We start from the raw sequence: 12,651 nt of genomic DNA, 5'->3' as shown, positions 1-12,651 counted from the left end.
ATATAATTATTAGTTAGCGTTATAAAATATTAAAGCTAAGGTACATTTTTCAAGACTCGTTTGAACTTTTATGATAATAAGATTATTTGAGTTTTCAAACGAAATCGTCGCCTGAAAGAAGTCACTAATAAAGATAACGCAATAAATAATGCCTAAGACGTCAAGAAATTCATTTCGAAGAGAGAAATTAAATCTATAGAATAAATCACGATTTTTTTTTACAAAAAAAATCATTTTGAATTGAAATAATTAAAAAAAAAAGATCCCTTAAAAACGCGCAGTTCTAACAGGGATAGATTAAATGGATCATATTATGAATAAAGTTTTAAATGAAGAACGATTTTATTAAACGAAAATAGTTGAAAATAGGTACATACACGTGTTGATTATTAAATACACTATTTATTTACCGTAGCACAATATTCGAATCGACAATAATTATTATTAACGTTTGGTATCAGAGTTAACACTAAATAAAATGTCATATCCGTTAAAATAGATTTTTACCAAATAAACTCTAGTAATAAAATTTTAAAAATCACTTCTTTTCTAGTTTAGTAGGAACGAACCAAATATTGTAAGTATATTATGATAGTACCTACGATTGTTTATTTTTAATATAATTCAAGAATATAATAATATAGTTCCATTTTCAATTTGTCGTTTTTTGCATAATTTTGCAGTTATGGAATCTTAGACATGAGCTCTTGGGATTATGGTATAGAATCACTGACGTCAGTTTATAAAATGTGTAATATATATAGAAAAGGTGTTTTCAAACCATTTAATACGTGAACCGAGATAGTCTTGGGCTGGGCGTTGCTGGGATTGCACTGGTATTGGCCTGAGTCAGAGGGCCTGGCCTGCTGGATTAGCAGGAAAGATGTGGTCGTCTCTCCCTTGTCTGTTATTACGCTGACGCCACCACGCGGCGACTCGTAGCTGATGATCTAGTTCACAGAAGAGAAAAAGACACAATGTTAATGTATTTTTATATAAGGATTACACCAACGACTAATAGGGTAAGTACTGGTCGGCAGATACTCGAATAAAAATAGTGACTAGTGATTAAAGGGTTCTACGCGTAGGTTAATTTGCGTAGTCACCGACACCAGCAGCTAAACGTTATGGTATCGTAGATATTAGGTAACATTATTTAGCAAGATGGATATCTGTTTCAGTAGATATTAGGAAACATTACGTCAGCTGCATGCAGAACTATTCTAACTCACATTTGAAATATTTTGCAGAAGATTTATTTGAAACAGCCTACTTCAGTTATTTATTATTTATATAAACAAGTGTATGCACAGATTTTTTCATCAATAATCCTAATAAAATATGATGCGTACATTTATCCATAAAGATAATAAATAATTTCAGTAAGTTGTTTCAAAAAACTCTCTCTTGAAAAATTTCAAATGTAAGTTAGAATAGTTTTGCATTCAGCTGACGATTATTAAGATGGATATCTGACTCAGTAGCTAACAGTAATAATAAAGCATTCATCCAGTAAGCAATTCAATATTCAATAATTGGTAAATGTTTTTATAAAATCTATTAAACATTTATGTATGTTTTTGTGGTTTTTATTTTTACGTTATTTATATCAATGAAAAATGCTTTTTATTAAAAAAATACTTTGTATAATATTCAGTATTGCTTAAAAATAATAAATTAATATGTATCTATGTGTACATTAATTCTATCAAATAAAATAACAATAATTCATATGTGAATTTGGGAATCTAGGTATATAATGAGAAGTTAATATATATTATAGGTACTTCCAATATTGTTGGTTTATATTATAAGAAGTGATAATTTGTTTTTATATCCATGAAAATAAACGTAAAAGTGCTGAATTTTTTTCATCTTATGTTTATTTTTTTAATATAATTTCTCAGTCATGCGCCACCCTAGAATTCGTTCAATACTAAGTTTTCCTACCTACTTATTGTTATAGTAACCAATTAATTAACAACTAATTTATCTCCAGTTATCTTTTAGTAAACAGGTTATCTTTTAGTAAACAGGTTATCTTTTATCAAACAGAATCATATTTGTTTTAATTGGCTCTACAATCCGATTTGGATATTGGCCACCTCACGAAGAGTCAACCTACTAGGGCCATGCTAAAAACACATTAAAACAACACAAGAATATGTCATCCGTGATTCAAACCAGTGACTCACGTCTTTGATAGGCCCACACGTTACAGCTTGGACATCGTATATACCTACATATTAATAATATTAATTAGAATATTATGATATAATAGATTATATATATTAGGATATAATAGTGATATTATCAAATTGATAATATGACATTAAGCGAACGAAACCGTTACTGACTGTTATGCAATTTATGCGACAGAGTAAGTACTATAGATATCCGACTGTTTTCAAATCAATATAATATATCTATAATCCACTGCTGGATGAACGTCTTTCTTAGTTTCATTAAATCTTAGTTATTTGGTGTGACGTATATTCTCCGAACTCGCCGAGTTTGTCGATTAAGTGGGTATCATGTATGGGTGCATTTACTCAATTAGGCAATCTCTTACATTGCCTCATTATCAATTGGATTCTTTTGTAATCTTTCCGCATTATATCCAATATATTTCTCAAAATATTATATATTATATATGTACTAGCAAATTTAAAAACATTTTTTAAAGCGGCGCGTTAAAAAAACTGATAATAATAATTTTAGAATATAATTTATTTTAAAGATTTTTTGTTGTGATAATATTACACTGTTGACAATTTCATAGATTTGATTATAAAGAAAAGTATTTTCCATTAGGTTTGAATTAAATAAATATATATATATTTTCCAGGAATAATCCTTTGAGCATGTTGGATTTAAATAATTAGATTGACATAATCCTTTCATAGGCAAACAGTAAAAAAGAAAACTTACGAATGCTTTTACGTTAATCAAAGACAAAATGACAGTCCATAAATAATTCATTTATCAGGGCGCGTAACGAAGTTCTGCTTTTTTAACTTAATGATGTAGATTTTTCATTATCATTTTAAGGCTTCGAAAGTTTCGAATACTTTTCCTATAAATAAAAAAAAATCGTTTCAGTCTCAATTTGAAAGCGGAGAAGACAAAAAAAGAACCTCTGAATGGAGAAAAGTTTCAGCATCCTCAATTTATCATGGTGCATTTAAATGAGCCCTATCCATCAGGCAAACTACTATTTCTTCTTCTTCTTTTTCGTTCTTATGCTAATGAGATTATTTTTTTTATCAGCGATTGTTTTAGGGTAATTAGTAATACCGGAGAAATGAATTATTTAACTTTTTATTGTCTCTTGGGAAATGCGTACTTTAAAAATTCTTATCGGGCTAATTACATATAATTTAAAACGAGTGTTGAAAATAATCCATTTTATTTTAAGGAAAAGGTCACTTCATCAGCCAATAAATTTTGTCTGCGATATTTTTTACATTTAAATATAATATAAAATTTTTAAAACTAACTTTATTTGAGGACCAAGAAAGCAGAAAGGAATTAATTATTGTTTCAGACAAAATATATTTTTCAAATCCATCCTGACACCTCAAATAAGCCATGATCATAGAAAAGGTTTATTATTTGCTCATTGTATCAGTGTTTAATGAATATATTGGGGACATTATTGTATTCTTATTTTATTAAACAAAAATTTAATAATTATTTAATTATTAAGGAAGAATTTCATATAGTGACGTCATGTTTCGAGCACTAGGCCGTTTTTAAATGGTAATAGAATGGATGTCACTCCATTAGAATTAGTGTAACGAATATCTAATCTCTAGGTAAATGAAAAATTAATAAAGCAGCTTAGAGATTAAGTAAATATGGATAATTGCCAAATTAAAGTTGATATTACTTCTATACTACTTCATCGATTGTTTTTTTTTTGGACACATTAATAAACTAAAATACATTAATTAAAAAATACGACTGGCCCAATTTAAGAAGGTGTACTGCAATTTATTACATCACCAACTTTTAATGAAAGACGGCACAAAAAAGAAGACAATAAGAAAATTAATAATAATAAATTATACCTATCCCTTTTTTTGGTATATAAATTAACCGCATTCTAGTATTATTCTAATGGATTAAAGTTTTGTACTATTCCAATTGAGTCGTTTTTTGCGACCCGGGTTTTGCCTTTCGGCATCTTCAGACAGTGTACACTCACCAAAAGGCAAATAAACACTGACAACGATTACTATAAACCCTAACTTATATAACCAATCAATACAATAAAGTAGGGATAGTAAGATAGGCATTTCACGTGATTTGGGGATGTAATTCGGATATTGCTTGATAAAATAACATTCAAGGTGTTAATGAACCATGCTGTATTCGGTAATTATGACCAACTTGCTTTTTCTCCACAGCGATGGTCTACAATCTACATTATGCAGGGATTACCTAATAATAGAGGTAGGAAAATTACGTGAGCTTGTCATTGCATTATGATACAAGGCACGAGCATTGTGTAGTTAATTAGTAGTACCTAAGTTAAAATATAAAATATTATTAATAAAGAAATACTTACAGCATCATTGTGGTTCCAAAAAATATACGCAGGGGGTTCTGGTGAAAACAAAACCACGCATGTGAGATTGATGGTACTGCCGCGATCTATAAACAGCTCGGGACCGCCAATTATATCGGTTGTAGGCTCTGAAACAAAACAAAAAAGAAATGGTTGAATATATATTATTTATAATTCTGTCCCCATACCAGTCTACCTTTTGACGCAATGAAGTAGATGTCGGTATATTCATTAGTGTTTGATGTACATATTATGCAAATCCATATCTCACTCAGATTTTAGTCTGCATGATTTGTTTTAGTAAATAAATAAAAAAAGTAAATTTATATATAGGCAAAAATTCGGAAATTACGCCTTACCGACACCTGTAAAATCTTTCAATCGATTTATATCTACATGTAACCTAACCGTAAAAAACAGTTTTTTTTCGGATCCGTACATGTTCAAACACGCGCGTTAACATGATCTTACTCCCTACTTCATTTATCGTTTATCAATTTATGGCTACAGCCATATGTTGCAGCTTAACCACTGGGAAATGCCAATAGAAATGGCGTATTTAAAAAAAATACTACCTTATTCTTAGGTCAATAATTATTATAAAACAATCATTATTTGTAGAATGTTTTATCACATTTGAATGATCACAGACATCGCTTTATAATCAGTTTCTTTAGAATTATATTCAAATCTGTTAATCGTGCCCTTTTTTGAATAATAAAATTCTTGTCTAATTTGGGATCACAGATATAATAAAATATAATTTTTTAACATAAATATTTCACTATATAATGTTACCATTAATTTTACTAATGGTTTTATAAATGCGTTTAAAAATTAATAAACCTAAAAAATATTAACACCACTGCACATGGATGTACTGAAATATAACTATATTCTAAAACATTAGATCGAGAGGTTTAAAAGAATACTATTTTATGTAATAAAAATACTTTATGCAGTCATCAAATGTTTAAAATAAATATAAAGGATAATAAGTCTTCAAAATTATATAAATAGATTATCTACATCGTTTAAGGAATGTCCAAGAGTATGCTCTGAAAATACCATAAAATCGCCATCTTGACCTAAGTGGGCATGTGGGCCCCTAAATAGCATTAGGTTTGCAATATCCACTTTTTTTTTTTTATATGTAATGATTTTATACTATTTAATTTAATATCTTGTGCTTTCACTATTCATATTTATTTAATTATTATTAATTTAGTTAATGACAATGTGAATAAATACCTCAAGCGTTATGAAATATTAATGGATATTTTTTTAATGCCAGTCAATGTTATTTACAGTATACTCGAGTAAACAATATAGGTACAAAAATACAAAATATACAGTATAATAAACTATTAAGTCATATTTTCTATACATAATTTGGAACGACTTAAAAACACATATTATAATATAGTCCATTGAATAATGCACTCGTATTATATCCGGGGGTCCGGGTTTGATTCCTGGTGAGGTCATAATAATTTATATAACTTTTTAAAGCCTTTGTATTACTATGTATGAAAACTCCTCTCTTTATGATATCTCCCTAATAAAAATACATTGTATTTTGTTTAATTCATCGACACTCTAAGTAACTAATTAAGCATATATTATTAAGAATATTCGATTGGTGTGATTTTGACTATTGCAATGCACATACTCAATATTATATTATTGATCAACCCCAATTTATCCACCCTATCTAGTTGTGTACTGCACACATATAACTCTTGAACATGAACTAAGCGTTACTTATATTACTTACTTGTTCATATTTTAAATGATTCTAATGCCATTCAACACGGACCATTCAACTTGTTTAAACTTAGCGTAGGTATCTCTATTTTCCGAGTTGTTTCACCACCGATCGAACTCTTTTGAGTTATTTACCTTTTGTTTATACCTTGTACCTATACTTATATACTATTATACTATTTGACGAATAAACAACACTGAAGATTGATATCCTCCGTGCCTTATTATAGACATGCACTTTCCATTAGACTACGTGAAGGATAGAAGGCCGTTGGTAAGGATTTCCGTTGCCGAACACATAACAGTATTTTTATGATTGTTTAATTTTATACTTATAAAATACTATATAGTATTAATACTATCGACTGAAGGTACTTGATGGGATTTAAAATATTATAGCCTCACGGCTTATTGTATTAGAAAAATATTAAACGAATTACATTTATTTAAAAAATGCATCGAAAGGAATTTGAACCCACATCTAACAAAATCAGGTGATGTATCTAGTAAACTACCGATAAAATTGAAGGATAGATTACAAAAAAAATATATGTCAGAACTGAACAATTTTACAGGAGAGTACCAAAAAAACGTAATATAATCTCTTCCTTGTGAATTATGAATTAAATTTTTCGTTGTTATACTACACAATATGTGTTTTTTTAATGAGAAATAATAATCATTAGAACTTTTGATATAAGTACACTTCAAAAAACATGTAATAGACAGATATCATTTGACATAATTAATATTATATTGTATTTGTAGAAACTCTTTTGTCAAATGATTTTTTTTGCTGGAATCAAAGAAACTTTAACACAATCTAAATCATGTCGTGGTTTGTTTTTGAAAGAACGGTAAATGAGAGCATATAGACAAAAAAATAAAACAAAATGACATATAAATCTCAAGTATGAAAAAAACTGACATAATATGTTGATTTTGTAATCCACCCAAGAATTGTTAATCATGCGAGAATTTTCTATCAACCATGAATTTAAGGTGTTACCCATTCTGTACACATATTTTGAATATTCCCAAGGTTGTTTAATATCATCTAATATGTTTAATGAAGAATGTTGCATTCTAAAATATTGAATATTTTATATTGAATAAATAATAATTTAATTAAAAAAATTTAATTATGTGCGTATTGTTTGCCGTTGGCTGATATAAGTAACGAAAATACGCCAGACAAAGAAAATAAATAAAATTACTGTAATAACTCTGCTGTAATTTTAAACAAACATTCGGTTTTGATAATCACTCGAACAAAAGAATTTCCTTTGTAACAGTTTGAACAATCATATTAGTACTATGTGAATAATTTTCTCGGAAAATTGCTAATACCATTCACAAACAGGAAATTCACATTTATAAATTATACTCATATTATATCACATTTCTATAATATACCGGAACGAAATTATTGCTTTCCTGCCAAAAGATCTTAACTCTGCGCAATTAATTTGGATGATTTTGGTACCTTACCTGACTAAGCACGATAGTAGACAGAATAAAATTGTAATTACTGTTAGTTAAAGAATTCGAATTAAAATATTTAATGTGTAAACACTAAAATATTAAGTGTTATTATAATACTACTAGAAGGTCGGAAGATGGAACTAATTAAACCAATCAAACCTTATACCAATACTTATCAGTTACCTCCAGAGTCCAGGAGCGGAATTGACCAATATGGGGCTCTAATCGCAGAACTGTTTGGGGTGAAAATACATAATTTATTATAGAAAAAATAATTAGGCAACTAAAAATTGCGCGAAAATCCACACGACGTACATGTCTTAAATATACGCAATACATACTCTGAGTAGATATATACCTACCATGACATGAAATATCTTCAATATCAATTTAATTGATTAAATTTCTCTAAATCTGCAAATTATGTGATACAAATGAAAGCCTTCCATACAGAGCGTTCAGAAAGACTTTTTTTAAAATTTAGTATTCGAGATAATTGAGTGGTATTTCTTGTTTTAGTTTTTCACTCGTCTTTAAAATATTATTTGTAATTAATTATAAATGAATTCTGTTATATTAATTCCATTTTTTTCAATAATCGAAGTCGATTAATTCAGTTTGGTCAAATTGTGATTGTAGAATCTTCAATTATGTTTAACTGCATCAGAGGAATTTTCTGTAAAATAACTGTGATACAACTTAGCATCATTCTGCATTTGAGTGACGTTTGGATTGCCACAGTTAGCGTGTAATAAAACTTAGTTAGTATTACGTAAAAATCATTGCCGGAAATCTTAACCAAGGATGTACAAAAAGAAACTAAGTTCTTGTTAATTATAATGAAATACTGTAAGCTAAATGTAAAATAACAGGAAAGGATTGGCTGATGTCCCTCAGAGTATGGACTTAAGAGCTTGTCCAGATGATGCGTGTATCGCCGCGATACGCTGCGAGTGCGTATGGACAGCTCAATGAGGTCACCTGTACCTCGACCGCGAGCGAGAAGTGATACGCAGCGATTACATGTGGATGGCTCAATGAGGTCATATGTACCTGGAATGCAATCGAGTCAATCACATCTAGAGACAAGGCCTAGTAGGTTGAGCAAGTGGCTAACATCCATTCAATATAAAAAACAAAAATCAGTTAATACAGACCCATATTATGATCGTATTTGGATCGAATATGGTGAGGTAATGAACACATTGTTTCCACAATTAATAAATAAACAATGGAGTCATTCAAATGAAATGAATGTCTCCTGAAATATTCCAATTAATCGTTTCAATGCTTAGCAAAATTGCGCCTATAATATTGAATTTGACCATATCCAATCCTAATGAGATCATAAAGGCCAGTGGTCTCCAAACTCAATGAGGATGTGAGCTACTTTCATGAATTGAAATTATCTGATTATCTGGTGAGCTACTTATACATATTTCTTCTATATATTTTTTTTATCATCGTCCTATTTACATCGTACCATACACATTATTATTATAATACTTAAAATAAATTAGGACATCAGACTTCCATTTAAACATAAAATGCGTAATTTAATTATTTATTTATAAACAAAATAATAATTGAAAAAAATCTTGAAATAATAGTAAAAATAATTAGTGAAAAGAATGGCATTCACTTTCCTCCACAATTTTCTCAATTCTTGGTGAGTACCTTCTCACTCCCATCCGAATGAAATTATCAAGATCTGTGAGTCTGTTTCCCAATTGTGAGGCTGTTAACTAACTTCATAGTGGAAAACGTTGATTCACATAAGTAGGTGGAACAAAATAATGCTTTCATTTTGAGCGCAATTTGAACTAAAATTGGATACTTTTCTGTTGGGACGAAAGGTTATACAGATTCTACAGTTGAGGCAACACTAAACAAATCAGATTCAAATTTATAAATAAGATAAAATATCCTACGCGAGCTACCGTTTGGCAATTACTGATATAAGCCATCACATAGTGGAGGTTTGTATTAACAGATTTTGTTTTTACGAGAAATGGATGGCAGCCACTTGCTCAACCTATTAGGTCCATACACAAATTGAAAAATAATATGTGTACATGCCAGACCAAGGATTCAGACCTGGGACTCACGACGCTATAGGCCGACGCTTAAGCCGCGCGGCCATCGTGGGTGAATATTGAATTAATAACTATTTATCTAATGCACATTGTGAATGATAGCAGCACTATTTTCATTTGAGTTTTTCGACTTCAAAATAATATTGAAACTATGTAAACGCTTATTGCGAAATTTAGGCATTATTTTTTAGAAAATGTGAAATTATATTATATAAGATGTGTATTGTTCTTTTCAATGAAAGGATCATATAGGATTAGTCCCATGTAGGTGGTTACTGCTAAAGCATTAACGATCTTTTGGATGTGCGATATAAATATTTGAGCGAATACAGCCCTGTCTGTATGGTTTTTCGACGATGCCCTTCGGCTGATTATGTATGCTCGTTTATAAACATACATCAGGCCAGTGGCGCGAACACTTACGTATTAGGCCATTAAAGTATAGGCCTGAAAAGAAAATTGGGGTTGATATATTGAGTTTTGACCAAAGTAATATTAAGCAATCGATTTGAATAAAATGTTAGAAAGAGATTTGAAGTAGGTACACAATGTTTTGTTTGAAATTATTGCAGAAAAATGACGTCATAAATAATCGTGTAGCTGTCAGTATATTATTGATCAAATATCTATTTTTAATGTATCAAATTATTCGACTGCAATAATAAATTCCCAGGGTCTCACATACCGGTAAACAACTGTTTACCTGTATCAGAAAATTGATTTGCAATATTAAATACGATATTGCAATGGAAAATTAGTCTAATACCTATTCCCATAGTATCATATTATATTATGACTGTAATCACAGCTACTCGTATTTAAGCTGCTGACTCGTCCAATATAATTATGTACTGGAGTATAATGTTTAGGTATTACTTTTGACTGTATAAATAACGAATATTGATTTATCAAAATGTCACTCGAATATACGTTTCGCCCAACATCTGATTGTACTGAGATGCGGACCTCGGATCCATACCTATCATAAGTTTAGTATTGTAACATAACTGCTGTAACATACTATTGTACCAACCGTTACGCTTAATAAAATTCGCTCCTGCATACATCTTCGACTTCTTCATCATCATACTCAACACCATAACCTACGACACATCGACAGCTCCCGAAGTGTGAACCCACACATCGAACCCCAAAATCGTAATAGATACTTTTCAAAAGAAGTCATGGTACCAAAGGTGTCAAAAAAAAATCTTGTTTTAAATAGATATTTTTTTAGGATAGATTTAATAGAGCTTAACTTATACAAATGAAGCAAAAAAAATGACTAATAATGTTAGCTATAAGTGACCTGCATTGCAAGTTCACCCAAAATAACTTACATTATTGTACCTACTGTAAGATTTATTTGCAATCTTTACGGCCTCGGTACTATTAACTTAATAATATTATTATTACACACAATACGATGATCGAGTTTTTAATGTCACGGGTCCCGGATTCAAATCGCGGGTCTGGCTGGTGATCACATGTAGTTTTTTTCGATTTGTATTTGGATCCAGATTATGGACCTAGAAGAAGTAATTAATCCATTTCTAATAAAAACAAAAATTGGTTAATACAACCTCAATGACGTAGAGGCAAAATTCAGACAATTTGTTGATAGTGCAAGATAGTGAGAATATAGAGATAGAGAGAAGAGGAAAGTAATAAAAAAACATAAACAATTTTGTACAGTAAAATAAAGTTTCAAAAACAAAATGCACAGCAAATCATTATCTTTAGGGAGCGTATTGACTAGTCTTGTCTCGCTAATGGTGCCTGATAGGCTTGATTCTAAGAAATAGTTCTAACCCAGAATAGGTCATGGCTACGACCACGTAGGTAATTGACAGGCGCATATAAATTTAAATTCTTTAGAACGCCATGATTGAAAACCATTCCTCGTGATAGCAGACAAAAATGTCACAAGAGCAGAAGTAACCTACGAGAATCATGAGAGTGAAAAGTGAGCATGTCCTGTAGAAAAGCAGTCGGAAAGTAATCGTTTGACGAATTATTGAAAGGAAAATAGTTATACGTCTTAAAATAAAGACATCGAAGAAATTTCTTCTGGACGCGCTCTAAAATAAGCTTGTAAGAGACTTCATAAGGACTTGATAATAGACTCATATTCAAGAATAGTGTATCAACGCAAACAATATTCAATCGTAATACATAGAATCAATAAATGAGTCACACTTGTATATTTTCTGTGCATCCATTCCAGAATAATGCAGTAACCGTAAAATAATGAAAGTAATATGATAAAAACTCCTGGTATTAAATATATATATTTTTTTTATTTGGGCTCTATTGTCTGAGGGTCCATGATTTTTGAATTATAAACCGCAAAAAGCTGTCACCATTACGAAATCGATAGGTAGTGTTGAATTAAAAAAAGAACGCGTTTCAAAACTACTTTAATGGAGACAGTAGGTACATAACTTGAATGTATTTTTTTGAATTTTGAATTTTTACGCACCCGTCAATTACATGCGTGGTCGCAGCCATGACCTATTTTGGGTGAAAGCTGTTTCCTCATGTCAGGCTCACCAGGCACCAATAGCGAAAGCTGTGCGGTTGGTCAATATACTCCCTAGAGATGTATATATTTTTGGCGATCCATTATATATTCTGTTTTTTAAATTCTATTTTATTGTTTAATTTGTATTTTTTGAATTATTGTTGTTTTTTCTTTTGTATATAACTATTTTTGCTTTTTTTTCCTTA

At 30.2% G+C, this 12,651-nt stretch overlaps 1 protein-coding gene across 1 annotated transcript in view; it reads right to left on the bottom strand.

Moving 5' to 3' along the window:
* Positions 1-12,651, bottom strand: part of LOC147064004 (neurotrimin-like) — a 202,315-nt gene that overhangs the window by 2,775 nt on the left and 186,889 nt on the right. The window contains exons 6-7 of the mRNA XM_085958843.1: positions 4,574-4,701; positions 782-950 (exon numbers count right to left, since the gene is read on the bottom strand). Of these exons, the coding sequence (XP_085814969.1) occupies positions 782-950; positions 4,574-4,701 (297 nt within the window). The remainder of the gene's footprint in view (positions 1-781; positions 951-4,573; positions 4,702-12,651) is intronic.

Source organism: Rhyacophila brunnea, unplaced genomic scaffold (assembly GCF_057557595.1).
Source record: "Rhyacophila brunnea isolate RB1 unplaced genomic scaffold, BYU_Rbru_1.0 scaffold_8, whole genome shotgun sequence".
Classification (NCBI taxonomy): domain Eukaryota; kingdom Metazoa; phylum Arthropoda; class Insecta; order Trichoptera; family Rhyacophilidae; genus Rhyacophila; species Rhyacophila brunnea.
This window is presented reverse-complemented; position numbering and strand designations above follow the sequence as displayed.